Raw genomic sequence first — 19,946 nt, 5'->3', positions numbered from 1 at the left:
ATAAAAAATTGTTTCTGAAAAGTTTAATCCTGAAAGTAGCACTGCTGCTGATGTTAATGAAGCAAATTCAACAAGAAAATTTAATTAAAAAAAAAAAGCAAATCTGCTTATTAGGTAGAGATGTTTAGGCCATTTGACATCATGCACAGCTATGGGATTTTCATGTCATTAATGGCTTTTAGAAGTATGATTCCTACAAGCAATCTCCAACTGGTCGAGTATTGCATCGAGCCTAATCTGCTGTAAACAGTCTTCTGTTGACTGGAGTGGGAGTTGAGTTATTGAAGTGCTCACAGGATGACTAGTTATCCAATCTCTGTGCCATCACTTCTGCATACACAGGGGAGATGTTTCACTACAGATTCTATGTTCACTGTGTGAGGGCGATACAAAGCACTTTGGTAATAAGGTTGGGGAACGAGATAGAGATAATCAAATACTACAAAGTACCAACAGGAAAAACAAACTAACAAGAGAGACAGGTGGCAAGAGAGATAAGAGCAAAAGTCACAGTGGAAAAACAGCAGCAAGAAAAGGAAAACACATGATAGAATTGAAACCACAGGTGCCTGGGTTCCAGACGCCTACCGTGTGTGTTGTCCCTGTCAGTACACTGAGCATGGGGGAAGACTCGGAGCAGAGCTTTCAGCACCAAGGAGAAAGAAGTGGCCAGGAGGGGCCTGAGGGTTGGGGACAAGGCTCGGCCTGGGGGAGCCAAAGCCCGCTGGGAGGCTGGGACAATTGTCCTCATTGCTTTGCTGAAGTCGCCAGGCCCCAGGACGATAGAGGCGACGTCCAGCTTCAGTTTGACGCTGCTGCCATAGATCTGGGGATAGCGGCGGCGCAACGCCATCAAGGCTGCCTCTGTGCAAAGTGCTTTGATGTCAGCACCGCAGTAGCCTGGAAGAAAGAGAACAACAAAGCTTAGTGAATCATTTGTTTTCCTAATTAGGGTTTTACGCTGGCTCTTTTGGCACAGCCACCGTGAGCTGCTGCCACTTCATGGTGAAAATTTTTCAATGTCTTTTATTGTTCTACCCGAACACCTGGAGCTTTAAAGTAAAGCTACACACTGCAGTCACTTTCAAAATTGGCATAATGTTTTATACTTAAACATCACTCTTACCGACACATTTTTCTGCAAGTTCATCTAAAAATGGCTCAGACAATTTGGGATTCCAGTCCCGTGTGTGGATCTCCAAAATGTGCTTTCTGGCCTGAAGAGAGAGTAGTGAATAAGGGTGGAAAAAAACAGATAAATAAAAAACAAGGAGCAAAAACATGAGGTAAGAAACCCAGAAAAACACACCATAAATACACCTATTAAATGTAAGCATCCTTCACTCTATCTAGAACTGACAACATAATGAGAAAGATCAAAACGGAGCCAAGTGCGTGAATGAGTTCAGCTGAAACGTTTGCCAAAGCTACGCCCTACAATTCACTGCAACATCTCCACAGGACTCCGCTTTGATGATCGGGCAATGAGAACAAAGTGGTTTTTATCGTGAATAAAGTGCAAGAGTTTTCATCATGTTTCATCATATCTACCTTTCTATTCAACTGACATCATTGAGATGGATTTCATGAAGCTGTCTAGCTTGGGCAACACCGGAACATAGCAGAACTAAAACATGTAAAAAGACTCGCTTTTGCATAAGAGAGAGTGTTTTTTCCCCATCCTCTAATCATTCAGAGCTTACTACTGGTGAGAAGCCACCACTGGCTTGCAGATTAGCCTTTGATTACCAGTGATCCTACTGTGTGGACAAACGATGCAAGGCGACCCATTAGACAGACTCGATGGGGAGGAGTCACCTGCACTGTTCTGGTCATCTGATTCACTGTCACTTTTACTCACACGCAACATTGTTTTATGCTTCCCGCCCTCTAAGAGCTAAATAAAGCAATTACGTATGGAAAAAAAATTAAACTTCTGAGACTGAATTTTAATTTTCTAGAAAGCTAATGAGCATCTGCTTTGCCACATGCTTAACTCAAAACATCAAACACTGAGGATGAAGAGAAAAAAAACCAGGAGATTTTTAATAGCCAGCGGGCTGTGAGTACTAATTTTGTCACAGGACTTATGAGTAAGAGACTAATTATGTTTGCATTATTTTCGATCTCCAGCTGGGTGTCACTGAAACAACTGTGTGCACACTTCCACTGTATACAGTATTGATGTTTCTCACCTTCTTATCGGGCAGGCTGAACAGAAACTCCCGGTCAAAGCGTCCAGGCCTCCTGAGTGCCGGGTCGATAGAGTCAAGTCTGTTTGTAGCACCAATGACCACTATCTCCCCTCGACTGTCCAAGCCGTCCATCAAGGCCAGCAAAGTTGATACAATAGAACTGCGCAGAGAAGGGAGGCAATTACAAAAACTGCCAGACAGTTATAAAACAAAATCAATTTTGTACATGCATGGCTCTAAAACATTATACGCAAACGCACACCTTCACACGAGAGCCAAATACTGTTTGAATCAATACTGATACGGGTCATGAGTTGGTACAACCTAAATTAACAAGGCTTTATTTCTGCAAATGGTACAAAGATCTGGTCCATTAAACAGCCATACTGAATAAAATAGTGTGGTGCAAAGAGCAACTGTACTTGTGCTCTGTTGACTAAAGCGTGGCAGCATGGATGAAAAAGGAGAGCATACACACTCTTCATGTTTTGGAATAAACTGTGGTTTAAATGGCACTCTTCACAGTTACAAATATTTAATTTTCTAGCAGCCAATTGTTTAAGCAAGGCTCAACTTCAAGCTGTGTTTACGTAAAAAGCCTCTTAACCCACGCAGAGTTCAGATTCAGTGGTTTAAATCAGAAGTGAAGGTCTCCTGATTTCCACTACTACTGTGACCAAGGCTCAAATGAAACTCAAATTCTGTTGACGACAAGCAGGAAAATAGATATCCAGTAAATTTAATTTACAATTGGAGCTACATTGCCAGCAGTTTTAGCAAAACTGCGCCACCTATTGGTAGTTAAAAAGACAGCAGTTTGGAACTGCACATGCAGAGACATGCCACTGCTGCTAATGTGCAGCAGTGTAGTATAGGTTAGGCATTTTACATTTATATGAAGCAGCTGTGCATCTTTGAAAATGACAGTCACAATCGCATTGGCCTTACCTGTGTATCTGGTCTTGCTTGCTGGAGCGAACAGGAGCCAAACCATCAATCTCATCAAAAAAAATTATGGATGGCCTCATAAGGTAAGCCTGGTCAAAAGCATACACAGGACCAAAGTCAAGCTTACTTAACGCACCCAATATATGATTACACTCCTTAGCTTTACCTGTGTTTAAGTAGAAAGAACTAGATGAACTGAAAACATGCCGAAAGAAACAACTGTTTACATGGATTATTGGCCAAAAAAATGTCTTCCACCTCATCAGAGTGCTGTTGCAGTGGTTTACCTGGTCAAAGAGCAGGCGTAGCTGCCGTTCTGATTCACCAACCCACTTGCTGAGGCAGTCGGCTCCTTTCCTCATGAAGAAGGAAACCTTCCTGTCACCATGACTGCACTCATTGGCAAGAGCCCGCGCAACCAGGGTCTTTCCTGTGCCTGGTGGGCCATAGAACAAACACCCTCTAAAAAAGAACAGGGAGAGAATAGGACCTTAGTTTATGTGATAATTACAGCTCACCACTTTTTAGATTCATCTCTAAAATGACTACATAAAGGAAATTCTCACCCTGTGGTTGATCAATATTTGATGTTAATAGTACATCAAGCTGTAAATTGTTGGGATAACTCAATTTTATGCTCCCTTAACCAACTTCAAATAGTGCTTACACTTCTTTTATCGTCCACAAAAGGCATAAATATAATGTCATCATTAAAGTAACGATCCCTTTTTTTCCCCTAGAAAACACAGCATAAATTGGAACTGAATAACCTTACATTCTTGCAATAAGTTCTCACCTGGGAGGCTGAATCTTGAACTTCTCAAAGATCTCAGGATACAGCAGAGGGAATACCACCATTTCCTTTAGTGACTGTATGTGATTACTAAGACCACCCACATTGTCGAATCTTACCTAGGGGAGAAGACACACACAACCACAGACATATTTTAAGTCAGTTTATCCAATGTCGGAAGCAAGCGCTGTACCGCTCTTCCTGATTTTAAGCCACCTTTCTTCTAGTGGGCTCTTTCTTGCAAACAAAAGATTTGAAAATCACATGGTGGAGTTTCTGTGCTCAGAGATGGAGCTGAACAAATGAAGGATATCCCTCCTCACTGACATCATACAGACCCAAGAGTAGAAAAAGAAAATTGTATGGGACATTTATAGACCTTTTCCACTAGTACTTACTCGGGTCAACTAGGAATGGTTCGACACGGTTTTTAGGGTTTTCCATTAGGTGATAGTACCCAGTACCAGGTATTTTAGTACCTACTCAGCCGGGGTTCCAAGCATTCTGAGGCAATCCAAAAATGTGACGTCAACAGTCTGCATGCCACTGATTGGTTAGTCAGTGGCATCACTCGATGAGTCATGAGAGCATCTCCTTCACAAAAATCTAAAGCCCCGTTATTGAAACCCGGCAATGAGGGAAATGCCTAAAGGAAAACAACACCGTGGTCCCCAAGTCTGACAAAAACCCACACCGAGCAGCAGGTATACCATCATCTCAACACTCTCCATTCGCGTTACATACAAATGACGTCACAGGACTTTTGGGACACGGCTGTAACGACCGCACACACATTTTGTGATGTTTAATTGTAATGGAAAACCACCGAAAAGAGTCGAGTCACGTTTAGTCCAGTAGATGCTAGTGGAAAAGGGCTATTAGAGCAGCTTGAAGTACATTCTAAGTGTGTCCATACACTGAACTCTTTAATGGAAATTTTGGCTATGTTTAATATGGCAATCCACCACTTTAAATAAGGAAAAGCACAACAGGTCACATTTTAATTCAGAAAATTTCTTTTTTATGTATTAATAATTGACAGTTCCAAAACTAAACAGTGGGTCGTTTAGTTTTGTCTAATAATTTTGATGAACCCAAGTATTCAGGCTAAACTGTGTTCTATTATTGTTTTGGAACTTGAGAGTATTTTCACTCACTGAAGGGTCAAGGTTCATTGGATCCACATCAGCCAAGCTTGCACCCACTTTAACTCGATCACGCAGCACCCCACTAGCCAGGTCTTCAGCCGTCAGATTCATGGGCAAGCACCTGTTGCAACAAATTCAAGTGAAATAAGTGAGTACAACCGAGTAGTTAAAAACACTGAGGGAAGAAGAAAGAAGGCAGCAGCCAGCACCTGTTCCTGGCCCGAGTCATGCTCTTGCTTTTTCTGCGCTCAAAGCGTTCTTCATCAGAAGATGAGGTGGTGTCACTGCTGTGAATGGCGTGTTTCTTCACTCTGGAGAGGCGTGACAAATCAAGAGTCAGAATTGTATCACTCCACACTGACATTCCTTTTCAGAGGAATTCCGTTTTTTCCCCTTCATGAGCACATTACTCGTACTAGTGAAAAGCTACTTGTGAAAAAGACAGTAATATGTTGAGCACCAGATTTGGGCTTTTCACAGTTTGCCCACCTTATATGGCTTCTCCTCGCAGGGGATCTGTGGGTGTCAAAAAGTGAGGGGTTGCTCTGTTTTCTGTTCACTGGCTCTGAAAAAAGGGAAACAAAAAATGATTAGTGGTTACACTCTGGTGTAATTTCCACTTACTGTGATTTTTTTTCTGTTTAAATTACATTTGAAACCAATTTAGAAGCTCGAAGAATAATACAGAAAATATATATATTTACCAATAGGCGGTGCTTCATATCTCTGCACTGTCTTACGCTGCCGCAGATTGTACGGTCTGTCATTTTCCTCCCCTGCCTCCTCTGCTTCATCTCCTTCATCATCGTCATCATCATCCTCTGCATCTTCCTCCTCTTCCTCACCATGAGATTCTGAAAGCCAGAAGTATCATCTTTAAATTTGAGAATACTGAGTTTTTAAAATATTATACACTAAGCAATCAAAATTTTTTATGATTAATTCGGTTTAAGACGAGGTACTTCATAACGACTTCATGATCTCTTGCTTGCTTCACTGATTCGTAACCAGAACATTAATAGGAAACTGACCTTCCGTTCCTTCCTCCTCTTCCTCCTCCTGCTCTGTTTTGCCCATGACTTTGTGATGCGCAGGCATGTTGAAAGTACTCCTGCGCATGGATTTCCTGCGTTTCACCCGTGAATACATGTCCATGTTTTCCTGAAAGAGAAGAGCCTTAATGCCAACACTTGCATTCACCTTGCATCATCAGGCAGTGGTACTTTTCAAACCCTGGTTTGTGTGGCGCTCCACTGCTTCGCTCACCTCCTCAGTTTCTCCGGTCCACATACGAAGGCGCTCCACCTCACGATTCTGCCTGATGCTGCTGATGTTGTCCATCTCCTGAAGAACAGCCTCAGCGGTGCTGCACACACGTAAACCAACACAGAATGAGAAACAAGTTAACAACTTTACATTCAGTAATGTATATACCTTTACATATTGTACATATATTTATTACTTTTTAGATTAGCCATTTTTATATTTTGCTTGTTTTACATTATTGTATTTTGCACAACTCTGTTGCTTGTGAAGCTCGCACACAAGAATTTCACTCACATGTACTGTACCAGTGTACCTGCACATGTGATGTGACAATAAAAAGTGATTTGATTTGATTTGACTTTGTCTAAAGTGTTCTCTTTTCAGAGTACAGAATCTCAAAAATGTTTTTCTCTCTACTCATGTTTCATCTTAAACCCTGAACCAATAAACACTGTGACAACTTACAACACACAGCATACAAATACTATTTAATAAGGAATATTTTTTTAGGATCCACTTTCATATGTTCCAAAATGAATGTGTCTTTCAAATGAACCGGTTAACCACATTTCTAGCTCATTCTCTGTTCAAAGCACTGTTGCAAAGAAACATGTCAACAGTATGACTGCCTGAAGCTACCTGTTGACCAGCTGGTCAAACAGCAGGCTCTGATTGAGGTGTTCAAATTGGCTCTTCTTCACCCGACAGCTCCTCTTCAGCTCCACATGGCCATTCATATGAGAGTGATCTCCCCCTCCGCTCTCCTCATTCCGGTGACTCATATGGGCTGCAGCACAGATAGAAGATTCAATTAAAATTGGTATTTTTTAATCATATGCTCCCCAGATGATTGTTATTTAAACAGGGATAAACTGGGGAAAAATACTTTACCATGCCCATTTTGCATGATGCGAGACGACAGTCTGTAAAACAGAACAACAAAGAGAAAATATGTCTGACAGCTGCACAAAAGATGGCAATCACACATATTACTGCTTAGGAGCTTAGGATGAAGTGTTTCTGATCACAATGCACAACAAGGCTACAAGATTAAACCAAAAATCATTATCACAATTATTTTAGTTGATAACTGTGACCTGGATTTTTTGAACATTTTAATTTCCATGAAGTAGAAAAAAACAAAACAAAAAACAGGTAGAGCTAGTGGGTGACACAGGTAAAGCCTGTGTCATGAGTGCAGCTACCAGTCTGCCTCTAATGGGGAGCCTCAAGGTGCAGTGAACTTGTGTGCCTTGTGAGACCTGCAAGCTAGCCCCGGGCCAGGTGGCCAAAGGAAAGACCCTCAAATACGAGGCCAACTTCTAATAATCCATCCCCAAGTTCACCTATGGAAACCTTATAAGTTTTTCTTCCTCTTAACAGATCTATGCAGGCTCTTTTTTGGTCATCTCAGCTAGAGCTGAACTAAACAGCAAGTGAGTCTGAGCTTTTATGGAAGGGTAAAAAAAAATGTATGCTTGACAATAGCGGGAAAAGAGTATTAAAGAAAAATAAAAAATATACAGAGAAATAACTCTTAAAAAGAAAATAAACAAAGAAAACTGCATTTTAAAAAATTAGGCAAACGTAATGCAAAAAGAAGAAGTTTTATCCAGATAATCTTGTCTTCATAACTGTTAGAAGCCAAGATCATAACTGATCATAATTTCAAATTTGGTTAATCACACAGCACTAAAACATGACATGTAACAATGCAACTCTGGTTTAACAGCCAGAGCCACAAAATATCCATCTTGACCAACTCTGGCTTAATTAAATTTATGTGTGTAAAAAAACTAGGCCAAGAGCTGACCTTGTGCAGTAGGTAGGAATGCCCCAGCTGACCCTCTGGCCCTTAGTCTGAGGGGACGGGGAGGTATCACTGGAGCTTGGCTCAGAGGCAGTCTGCCGCCGTGTGCGCTTGGAAGGCGGTGCAAACCGTGGACTGCTGGGACTGCTCGCATCACTGCTGGGTTCCTTCTGTTGGACAAACACACACATAACACCAGAACTTAGGGGAGTGAAGGCAAAACTGTGACACACAATCAGAAAAAAACAAGGAAAGGAAAAAAGAGGATAACAAATACAGAGAGAACGTTTCACAAATATCTGCATACAAAGTCTCTTTGAATATTAAGTAAAAATATATTTCATGGGGGGGAAAGAAAATCGAGGACAGAAGAGAACAAGATCGGCAAGCGTCAAATCCAGAATAGAGGAGTGTCATGAGACAAGACACCCTGAACCCACTTCCTCAATGTACCCTGTGAATCTCAGCACAGCACCAACCAGACATATGCCCTTGATGCTCATGCCCTTCACAGCCTAACTTCCCCGCTGATATGTGAGTATATCTCACTGTTGTCATAGGCAACTGTCTGCAGTGCTGACAGAGGGGTTTGTCTGACTGGGTGGATAGATGGATGCAGACAGACTGTAAAATGCAGGATGTACCAGGAGTGAAGAAACGCATGGAGGCAGCCCAAGGGGTGCACCGTGAAATCATTTCCACATGTGAATCACTCTGCAAACACTGTCACAGCAGGACAGTCGGTTCTGACAAGTTCTGACAAGGTCAACAAGTAGCTAACAGAGTAAAATGGCTGGTTGCATGGAGTACAACACTACACTGACTTCTTGTGATATGGCAATGTAAATAAAAGGTGGGAAAGTATAAACTCTGTTACACAGAGTGCAGCTTTACATTCACACAGTGCAATATCGGGTGCTATCAATTGATCTGGACCTGTGCAACGTATTTCATGAATCACGACCCACAATTCTGCGACGTACCACCACTTGTCCAACAAATCACTAAAACTCAGGAATGCGCTAACAGCAACCAACAGATATTTCCCATTGATGAAATTAATTCTTTGTCTGTGTTAAGTGCCGTAATAATCGTAATTATTAAGAAAATACAGACCTTCCTGTCTTGCATAATCACAATGTTTACATTTTGAAACAAAGCCTGTCAGGCAGCTTGTAGGTCGAGCGATCGGGAGTGAAATCTAAAGCTCATTTATCAAATCATTCTTTCGAAGAACACATGGGAATGTTTAACTCCACGAGTGTGTTTTAAACGGATAGTCTAAAAACCAACTTGCCCATGGGTCTTTGGGTCATTTATAACTCAAAGTTCACCAAGTTCAGACTTGCTAAATACGGACCCGAGCCAGCCAACTGTTGTGAACCTGGGACTCCCTTCCCCCCACTGTAAGCTAGCTGCTAGGCTAGCTATAACCTACAATGCTAGCTTAACTATCGCTTTCTCCCTTCATATGTGAGATAATAAGTAAGCTGACACTTTGAGGATAGCGACACATAGTAGTGCCAACAGCCTTGAGTCAAAATCCCAACTGTCTTTATTGGGAGGGCTAATTAATGGTGAAAACGGTGGAACAAGTCAGCCGGTTAAAATTGCCAAAAACAAAGGGAACTCAAGTTGAAGCTATAGCCAGTTCATATCGCTAGCTTGTAATCTGACAGCTGTACAATCCGTTCAGTGCGAAGGATACGCAAACGACTAGCCGCATTCATGTCTTGCACTGTGTATCTGCGTGACTGTGTTGGTGTCAGTGTCGATACTGCTCGTATTTTGCTGTGAATAATACATTATGTGGAGCACCTTGAGGCCAAGGCTAGCAGCCAGCTAGCCAAACTAGCCGGCCAGCTAGCTCGCCGGTAAAGAAAAGAAACCGGCTTACATGTTCCTCAGAGTTTCGCTCGTTTCTCGACGACGACCTAGTCCTCGACGAGATGAATGGACCGCTCCTAGTCCGTGAGCTTTTCCTTGTGTTCACCATGTTTTTTTTTCTTTTGTCTACCCCTTACTGAATCTCTCTAACCGGCTCTAAACACTGCCTCAGTGAGAGCAGGATCGAGTTCGAGGCGCCATCTCTCTCTCTCTCTCTCTGTGTCTACCTCTCTATCTCCCCGCCTCTCTCTCCCTCTCTCTCTCTCTCTGTGTGGCGGTTCTAAGTCTGTTTGGCAGGTGCATTCATTTCTGCTGACTGGATTACCACCAAAAGACCTACTATCTTTGTTATTACATGGATACTTTATATCACAAAGGCAGTAATTCTTAATGCAGATATGTTACTATGGGTAAGTACTTGTATTGTACACTGGGGACAGTCAGTTAATCAGCTAAGTACTATTAAAGCACGATAAGTCACCAAATGAATAACAAAAGGTGGTACACTTGACGCCAGCAGGAAAACAGATGGAAGTGGGCAGCCTGCACTTTATCATACAAACTGTCTGCAGTTTTTTTCCAGGATGCCCAGTATGTGCAGCAATTCACTCTTTGTCTTCATCAAAAATATATATATATATTAAAACATCAACAAATGTAAAAAGTCTGTGAATGATAAAAACATTTAGATTTGCCCTGTAAAACTGCAATCAGAATCTTTAAAACTCAAATAATCACACAATCTATTATTACTACAACCTAAAAAAACTGTTTTTGTTTGCAAGACAGGGCTGAATTGCATTCACTATCAAATTTTGAATTTGTTGTGACCTCCAAGTATGTAGTAGAAGAGGCTGAATTAATAATAATCTCTTCTCCCTTTGATGCTTTTAGCCTTGCTTCTTTCACTGCACTCCCTGTCATTTTATCCCCACAAGTAAAAATGACATTTTGTGTGTTTTCTGTTCTATTTCTGGCTCGAGTCAAGATGCAACTGTGCTAGCCATCTGTTTTGGTTTTTTCTTCTTTTTTTCTCTTTTTTGGTTCAAGCAATGGTTTCTAAAAATCAATGTCAAAACGTTGTTGTTTTTTTCTTAAGAACCTTGTGCCATAAAATATTCCTATTTGATATCTCAAATAAATATTTTTGATACAAATGTAAGAAAATCTAAACCTTTCACATGGAAACAGGAATCTGTTTTCATTTTCATTGTACCCTGTTCTGAGCATAAGTGGGCAATGCGCTCCAGCCAGGCTGTCGATTTCAAATAAAGTGAACTAGACGATTCATTCACATGTCCAGTTCATTATCTCGCCATCGAAATATCGGTTAGATGATTGAAAAATGAAATTTCTTTACCTGTGCTTATATGTTCTCATAGAGTTTAATAGAAGGTATGGGAATGCAGAAAAGGTCAAGGGTCATCCCGCACACTGCAATCATTTTCCACTGATACGCCATCAAAGATCAGGCATGGATTTCATGGATTTTTTTTTAGTCTCTCATTACCGTAATTTGAGAGATACAGCCTGTTTTTCACACCATACATCACCATCTTCGCTGTGTAGCTGCTTAGTAATTGATGTAACATATGTCAAGTTTAAATTACTACTTTTATTAGAAGTAGTGAAAATACTATAATAATACATTTGCTAGCAATGATAATTGATTCAAAGATAATGAAAATAAGTTTAAGGGTATGGTTTATACTGAACATGCCATCTTGGATGCTATATTATTTCTCAAGCACAATGTCTATAATTATGTCAAAAAACTATAAACGTATGCCAAATTCATAAATACGAGGCACATTTAATAAGTAAGCAAATGAATGGGGAAAAATAAAAAGATCTTATATAAAATGATATTTGATGTGTTGAATTGTATTTTATTATGACTATTAAATGACCATGCTGTAGTATTGTTTGTATTGTCTACAATGTGCAACATAATGACATCATAATATATCATGCATTATTCAAGTTTTGCGTCACAATAACAAATAGGCAACAATTTAAATGTTATTGCTGTACAGTGAAAGTGGTGTCATGCATGTGAAAGGTAATTTAAGTGTATAACTGCTACAAATGGGTCATTAAAACCTGTTGAGAGGTGGTTGTTAGGCAACATAATATGTGATATAGATGAGAACCTTGAGGGGCCTAAAGCTGTACCCACACAGGAAGCAATTCACAGCGATTTGGCAACTACAGACCACAGAAAGTGATTTACATTCAGGCATTTGAAGCAACTACAAGTAAAATAACCAGTGATGTTGCATAGAGGGCTGGATCCAAGACAAATTTTTCTAAACTTCCAAATGAGCGACTGAAACTACTGAGTGCAGGATGTCATTAATTAACGTAGTAAATATATCATAATAAATGTATTGGAGTTTCAGTGAGGCAGTCAGAGCCTAGAATGCCCATAAGCAATCACCTGTCAGCTTCAAAGCAATGTGTAATGAGCAGATCACATCCAGTGTGGAAGATGTACCTGTGTGCCAGGTTTGGTTGCTCTGTTCCTCAGTTAAAACGACCAAAAAGAGATTTTGTGCGTTTCAGTAATATAGCTTTTTTAAAATTGTTATTTGTTTTTGTTTTTTACTGATTTCTTTACCTGTTCACTTATAATTGTAGTAGTTTTGGTTCTCAGGGCGTATGAGAAGCTTCTACAAGAAAATGTACCAGAAAACCAAATTATTTTTGTCTGTGTTTGTTTGCCTGCGTGTTTATTAGTGAGTCATTAATTATTTGTTTTGGATTTTGGCAGTTTAAGCCCTCCATAGAGTTGAGCCATATGAGACACCTTACCTCTAAATAGAGGTAAGGTGTCAAACGCACACAAGTTTGGATCCAGTGGGCTTTCCATGCCATCTAATACTGTATCGTGAGTTTCAGCTGGGAGAGTTCAGCACTGCTGAGTTCAGCACAGAAGAGTGTACAACCGCGACATCGGGAGTGGATTTACGGCACTGTTACGTCACATGTATTGCTCAGCAGAAGCACCGCTACCCTGAAACTTATGGCTACAGATGTGTAGCCCTGGATTAACCGATTAAAACACGGACTGGTAATTCACTATTCGACCTTACCCTTTATGCGCGCATGCTAATGGGCATCTGTTGTGTTTATGCTGACATATAATCCTCGTTTTTACGACCGGCTCCTGCGTGTGTGTTTTGCTCTTTGCGGGTCCATCGCTTTCTGCCGCCCACTTGCATAAATAACGATAAAGCTGCAGGCTGCTTGGCTGTCTGGCTATCTGTCGATCACGTAATGCTTTATAAAAATGATCAGTTTTAGGTCATTTTTAAGCGGTGTAGCACAGTTTTACTGCACACGTGTACATATTACGCCGCTAAGACAATAAAAGGTTACCCCACAAAATATTGAACATCAACCACGCTTTTAAAACAGTGTGTGTGTGTGTGTGTGTGTGCTCGCTTGTTTCTTAGATGGGAAACATAGAAAGACATGAAAGAAACTGACACTGTGGAGAGTGAAAAAGATGAACAATGGTAAGTCATTCTCTTTGTTAAATCCACTTCTAGGCAAATGAAGTCCTGTAACTGAATTGATGCCGTGGATGTGAAATAATCTGAAAATAACTGGGTTGGACATAATAATAATAACATATTTTGGGGTGTGTGAACTTGCTTTGCATGGTCTTGCACAATAACGCTGTGACTGTAGACTGAATTCAGTAAGAGTGATGAGTGAATACCTGCACTTTCTTCTCATAAAGGGTGGTCAGTGAGGACAATGAAGAGGAAGCTCCAATGAGTCGTAGTTTTTCTGTAGAAGACCTCCTCGATGAGGTGGAGAAGATCTGTTACGATGCCTCAGGGACTTCAAAGGTCAGAGACAAATTCACACTTGAGAGCCAGATCTCTGCAAATGTCCAGCCTACATTTCTGAGCTTATAGACTAGTAATAACACAACATTTAAGTAAAGTATACACAGTACTATGCAAGAGTCTTAAGCCACACCTCATTTGTTTACATTTATGCTTCCAAGGAGCCAGACTCACTTGTCATTTTTTTTTAAATTGGTTTTCATCAGTAGTTCTCATTGGCTGCTTTTTCACTCATTTTCACAGGATTGTTATTTTTGTTTGCTAAGCCACTTAACGCATTTAAGTAGAAAAGGGCATCAAACTTAAGAAGTGAAACTAGTGTTATGTCTATAAATAATTGACAGCTTAGCAAAGAATCAACTTTTGCATCATTAAGGCAAAAACACTTAATTTGTTCACATTTCTTTAGTTGAAACTATGAAAAATGCCAAAGATAACACCACAAGAGAGGTATAAATAGTATTTTTGCACCAGCAAGGTAATTCCTCAAGGGCTATTAGCCAAAAACGTTAAAGATTTGAGGAAACTGGATAAGTACAGAATAAAAAAAAATCTGAAAGTAATGTCCTTGAGAAAAACCCAGCAAAAGACCTGACACAGGACCCGAGAGATGTCTCTATCCTTCAGCTGACCTATGTACTGTTCATTGAAGCCTCATCAGAAATGGTCACAGTGTCTCAGGCTGTCAAGAAGCTATTGTTAAGGAAGGGAAACGGGGAGAGAAATGGATGGGTCAGGAAAGAGGTAGAACAGTGAGTTACACATAGTGAAGACTCTGTCATGCTTTAGGACTGCATTTCAACCAGTGGTGAACAAAAGAGCTTTGAATGTCGTTAAAGAAGCCTGGAGAACTATTACTGAAGAATAATTAAAGAAATGCTAAGAAAGCTGCATGAGAGAGTTCATGTGACACATATACTCAGTATGCATCAATTCAATATAAAGCAGTTAAATGACATTTTGAAATAGCTAATGCTCTAATTTTACATTTTTAATGACATTGTTAGGCAGAATCATCTCTGCTGACATTCAAATGTGTGCTTATTAACCTCCTGTTGTTTACAGATTTTTTTAATTGCAAGTTATTATGGGATACATGTCCCAGTGGAGCATAAAAACAGTCTCAGGTTTGCATCATAGCAATTTAAATAAAATAGACATATCTAGCTAAGTGCCAGATCAAAGTATTCAATAAGTAACTTTCTAAGCTTCACAGCCAAGAGCACAAACCAAGAGGACGTAACAAAGAATCTCTGTTTGGTTTAGACGACGGTGCTGCCTGACCAGATCATGCAGGAGAAGGACGCACTTGCCTGCAGTGAAATCACTGAATTATTACCTGTAGTTTTTCTGGCACGTGCCCAGACGAACCTCACAAAGCCTTTGTAATAGGGACCCGGCAGGCTAAACATTTGTTTAATTGCGTTGAAAATTGCATGCTCACGTTTGCCTCCAATGGCCTGCGGTGCGTGAGTGAAAATGGCGTAAGACTCTCCAAATGAGGACTCTCGCCGAGCTCTGTCAGGCAAATCTCAGTTGAAAGCACAAGCACCAGGCTTCAGTGATCACAGGATATTTTGTTTACCCGTTCGTTGCCAGGATAAACAGTCCGCAGTAAAAGTCCGGCCTCCCGAGGTTAACAGCTGTGTGGCGACTTTATCTCTGAATCCTGTCAGGCCTATTTGATTGGGGGTTTTTTGCTTTCGCTCCAGGTGGAGATGGTGGTGAGGCTGTGGAAGGACGGCTTCACTGTAAATGACGAGGACTTTCGCAGCTACTCCATTCCAGAGAATCAAGAGTTCCTGGATGCCATCAAAAGGGGGTGAGTCGACTGGCTGAAACAGGATATCCTTCCTGTTTTAAGGATGTCTTCAGTTAGATTTTTGCTGCCTTGCCACAAAGGAGGGCCATCAAATCCTAGGCTTTAATCATGGTTTTTAATTACTCTTGGTGGCTTAACGACCTCAAATAGTGTTCTCTCACTGATGAGAAGGGAGTGTTCAGACTAATAGTGCAATTCTTATTGTTCCTCAGGCAGTGAAAAGTTAATGGCAAGACGGTGTCATTTTTCTTATCATGTTAATTTCTTTTTGAGTAATCTGTAACATAAATTTAACACATTTCTCCTAATAAGAGCAAAGTCATACAAAAATAAAATATAAAACATATTTATTTATATTTTGTGCTCATTGTGGAGCAGATGTGCTATCAGTGTTGGGGAGAAATGTAAGGTAAGGTGCAAAAGTTTTTTTACATTTCGCATCCAAGGAGAAAGATTTTCTTGTCATTTTTAAAGTGTTCTTGAGCAATAGTTCTCCAGGCTTGTCTTCATTCATTAGCTCTTTTTTCACTCATCTTCAGTCCGGTACCTGACCATGTAACACTCCCCACTGAACATGTCTGCTTCTATTAAAACTTTCCCAGCCAAGTACTCCAGTCCCTACTGTGACACGTGACTTTTCTCTGAAGCACTCTGAAACACCTCATTTGTTCCTATTTTCTAGTTGAATATGTGAAAAATCTCAATAATAACACCAACAAGATGATTTCCAAAGATCTATTAGCCTAAAGCTTGGCATATCTTTGCATGGTGTGCGGTCCGACCTTAAAGATATTCAGGAAACTGGACAAGGGAGGACAAAAAAAGAAGTGGCAGACATTATACTAATTTCTGAATTTTTTCTACCAAAAACACACTTATACTAAAACAATCAGGACAGCTAAAAACACCAATTCAGCTGAATTTATCTCTAAAATGTCCATCACAGCTGTTATGGTGCAAAAAGCAGAGTGCACTGTGGACAGGTTCCCTATGTGTCACATGCATAAACCAAAAACATGACATTATCGCTGAGTGGGCACTAAGCAACATTTTACAACTGCTTTAACAAGTGTGTTGTAGCTGCTGCTGCTTGATGAATGCATTGTCTGGGCATGCCTCAACAGCAGGCACGGTCATGACCCAAAGTTGTTTGTGGTGTCAGAAGTTAAGTCAATATCAAAATGCAAAAAAAAAAAAAAAAGTTTTAATGAATTAGAGGTGGTCCACTACTCCTCGACACCAGCCAAGTGTTTAATGAACGTCAGTTCAAATAGCATTGACCCGTTCAGTTGAGACAGCCGGCGTGGGTTAATACTTTATTGATTTCAATCAGAGCCTACAGCGTTAGATTGCTTTGAATAAATGCCAAATGAAGTTATTTTTTATTTTCTCTCTTTCTTTGTTATGTGTCTTTAGTTTAAATATGTTTAAATACCAAATCTACGTCCATTGTCAAACCTACTTGCCAGAGTTTAGTGATGATAACCAATCATGCTTCTTGGTATACCTGCTTGATTGCCATTTTCTCAATTTCCTGAATAGCCACGTCAATCCAAAAGACAGCTCTCAATCAATCAACGGGAGCTCTTTTCATCATGGGCTAATGACGAAATGTCAAAGGGCTAGACAAGGAATATTAAGTAGACAATTGTCTGATTACTTTTGAACCCGTTTACTTTGGGAACACTGATGCAAACCTACTTAAATTATATGTGCTGCACACATACAAGAAGGAGGGACAGACTAAGCCTGAATCTAAGTCACATGTAACATCTCTCCTTGGTTCGATTCACTGGTTTTGATCACTCCCCCATGATGAAATTAGCAGGGAAGATATTCTCCCTGCTGACCAAAGCCCGACGCTTGAAGCTAGATAAAGCTCATTAGTGCAGCTCATTTGTCATATTGATTGATCTGACTGGACTCCAATCCGGATCTTTAATCTATCCCAGGGAGCTTCCGGCAGAGTGGGAGAGCAGAGCAGAAGAGGAGGAGCTGGAGATTAGCGTGGAAGATCTGACAGAGGAAAATTACGTTCCCAAGAAGAAGGCTTTTCATCCCTTCAGCGGTCGAGGATACAGACTTGGCAGGTGAGAGATTGTCGCTGTGAATGTCCTATTGTTTTTGTATTTTGTGCAGTGTGATCTCAAGATTTAAAGACTACCGTACACCACTAGGTGTCCCTCTAAATCCAAATATCAAAAACCCCACAACCAAATCTGGCCCAGCAGACAAGTCTGCTTGTCAAGCTGAGCACCAAAACATTTTTGCACCATCACTGATACAAAGAGTCTGCAAACATTTTGCATGAGATTTTTTTTTTCTTCATGGTAAACCTGGCGTGCGCACTTCTAAACTGGTGGTTAATCTGCTATTTATCTTCTGTCCATTCCCAGTGTGGCACCCAGAGTAGTAGCCAGGTCACCATCTGTGCACGAGGACGGAGAATCTCCTCCTATTCCCATGGTAACACTAGACCACACCCTTCCCGTCACTTCCCTGCAGATCTGGCTGGCCGACGGCAGGAGACTGGTGCAGAGGTTTAACCTATCGCATCGGTACGTATCACCAATACGCCACATCTCGATCTTCGGTTTGATCAAAGGACAAAAATAAGAGAATGAATCAGCAAATTAAAGACCGACTAACTGCGCTGTGTAAGAGGAATCTTGACACTTTTCTGCTCCTGCTGCGCTGCGTGTAAATCCCATAATCTCAAGCAGGAAAAAGAAGTGGTTGAAGGGATGAAGAAAGAGTTTTGTTTGCTCTAGCTTGGGAGGTGGTGAAGTAGGTGGGGGTTAGGATTACGTAATGCTCTGTTCTAGGCTGCTGGAGTTAAAGGCTGAAGGCATGCTGCATGTTACGTCCCCCTGCCCCACAGTGCATGGGGCAGCAGAAAACATAATCTGAGATGTAGCAACAGCGTGGATCTATAAAATCCCCTGAGAGGGATTGCGTAAGTCTGGTGCAGCTTTTATATAACAGGGTTAGTAAGTAAAGGATGGATGGAGAGGACTGAACCCTTCCAGCCTGCAGCGTGAGGAGCAGGCCTTACATAGGATTGCTTTGTATACACTGGGGCCTCATTATTAATAATATATGATGGTACTAGTATAGTGCTTCATAGAGAAGTCACGTGTCACAGTAGGGACTGGAGTACTTGGCTGGGAAAGTTTTAATAGGAGCAGACATGTTCATTTCTGTATTTACGATGGCAGTTTGTTTGTTTTGTTTTTTTAAATCTTCAGTCTTGATGTTTCATTTATTTATATTTTTTTCTTCTCCAGGATCGCTGATGTTCATGATTTCGTGTCACGCTGCCAGAGGAGCTGCCCACCTTTCGTCCTGACGACGTCTCTTCCTTTCCGAGAGCTCACCGACAAAGAATTAAGTCTGGAAGAAGCGGATTTGGCCAACGCTGTCATTGTACAGAGACCCCTGAACACACAGGCTCCATTTGGACACTCCTGACCAACACGAGCCCATAATTCACACAGCACGCTGCTTTTCCCCCTCACTGACTCATTGTCATCCCCCTGATAGCAATCTCAAGGTCCACAGCACTCGCATTTGACAGTTGCTGTCTCCTTCTACTGTCCCCGTGTGGGATTAGCTCAAACTTTATTAACGATATAATCGCTTAGTTGCAAAAGGTGCTGTCCTTTCTCTGGAGGACAGCAGTTACCTGTCGTCAGACCTTCTTAAATCTGCTGAAAAACTATATAGCTGTCGCCCATGCAGATGGTCCTCCAAGGGATCTCCATCTGTTTAATCTGCCACGTGTAAAACCTCCATCTGCCCCATCACACACGCAAAATCCCACCACCATCACCACCAAGCCAAGTCTTCCCAAATTGTGATTTACCACCTTTTCTGCACAGTCAGCAGTATATATATATAAGGGGCTGAGGTTTTAAGTTTACAAACATGTGATTTTTTTGTTTGCACAATACTATGATGCAAAAGAAGTATTTATGTTTGCCTTGCTGTTTAATCTCTATCAGTTTTTGCCTTCCGTAGTGTTATGATTTTTCTTTCGGTCAAATGCATTGTTTTATTTGACTGAATCATTGGACGATATATCACATGTCAAGGTATGACAAAATAAAATTTTAAAAAATCCTTAAAATTCTGCATTTTTTTGTTTTGTTTTAACATTTAATAAATTGATCAAATTGAATTGGTGTTGTTTTAATATCATTTGTTTAGCTGTGCTT

The 19,946-nt window shown here is 40.8% G+C and overlaps 2 protein-coding genes across 2 annotated transcripts in view; one reads left to right on the top strand and one right to left on the bottom strand.

Annotated features, from left to right (window-relative positions):
• The window catches only part of atad2b (ATPase family AAA domain containing 2B), a 66,724-nt gene extending 56,475 nt beyond the window's left edge, over window positions 1–10,249 (bottom strand). Inside the window, exons 1-16 of the mRNA XM_063494762.1 lie at window positions 10,058–10,249; window positions 8,164–8,330; window positions 7,242–7,273; window positions 6,990–7,137; window positions 6,351–6,450; window positions 6,116–6,245; window positions 5,789–5,938; window positions 5,574–5,649; window positions 5,294–5,395; window positions 5,094–5,205; window positions 3,940–4,055; window positions 3,431–3,605; window positions 3,144–3,232; window positions 2,196–2,355; window positions 1,127–1,217; window positions 589–900 (exon numbers count right to left, since the gene is read on the bottom strand). Coding sequence (XP_063350832.1) covers window positions 589–900; window positions 1,127–1,217; window positions 2,196–2,355; window positions 3,144–3,232; window positions 3,431–3,605; window positions 3,940–4,055; window positions 5,094–5,205; window positions 5,294–5,395; window positions 5,574–5,649; window positions 5,789–5,938; window positions 6,116–6,245; window positions 6,351–6,450; window positions 6,990–7,137; window positions 7,242–7,273; window positions 8,164–8,330; window positions 10,058–10,156 — 2,059 coding nt within the window. The 5' untranslated portion in view covers window positions 10,157–10,249. The remainder of the gene's footprint in view (window positions 1–588; window positions 901–1,126; window positions 1,218–2,195; window positions 2,356–3,143; window positions 3,233–3,430; window positions 3,606–3,939; window positions 4,056–5,093; window positions 5,206–5,293; window positions 5,396–5,573; window positions 5,650–5,788; window positions 5,939–6,115; window positions 6,246–6,350; window positions 6,451–6,989; window positions 7,138–7,241; window positions 7,274–8,163; window positions 8,331–10,057) is intronic.
• A 2,744-nt stretch (window positions 10,250–12,993) lies between these two features.
• Window positions 12,994–19,830, top strand: ubxn2a (UBX domain protein 2A). The gene is made up of 7 exons (XM_063494763.1): window positions 12,994–13,120; window positions 13,506–13,568; window positions 13,796–13,907; window positions 15,620–15,729; window positions 17,682–17,819; window positions 18,126–18,287; window positions 19,017–19,830. The coding sequence occupies exons 2-7, from the start codon at window positions 13,525–13,527 to the stop codon at window positions 19,198–19,200; spliced, it is 750 nt and encodes a 249-aa protein (XP_063350833.1). The 5' UTR covers window positions 12,994–13,120; window positions 13,506–13,524; the 3' UTR covers window positions 19,201–19,830.
• The last annotated feature ends 116 nt before the right edge of the window (window positions 19,831–19,946 follow it).

Source organism: Pelmatolapia mariae, linkage group LG15 (assembly GCF_036321145.2).
Source record: "Pelmatolapia mariae isolate MD_Pm_ZW linkage group LG15, Pm_UMD_F_2, whole genome shotgun sequence".
In the NCBI taxonomy this organism is placed as follows: Eukaryota; Metazoa; Chordata; class Actinopteri; order Cichliformes; family Cichlidae; genus Pelmatolapia; species Pelmatolapia mariae.
This window is presented reverse-complemented; position numbering and strand designations above follow the sequence as displayed.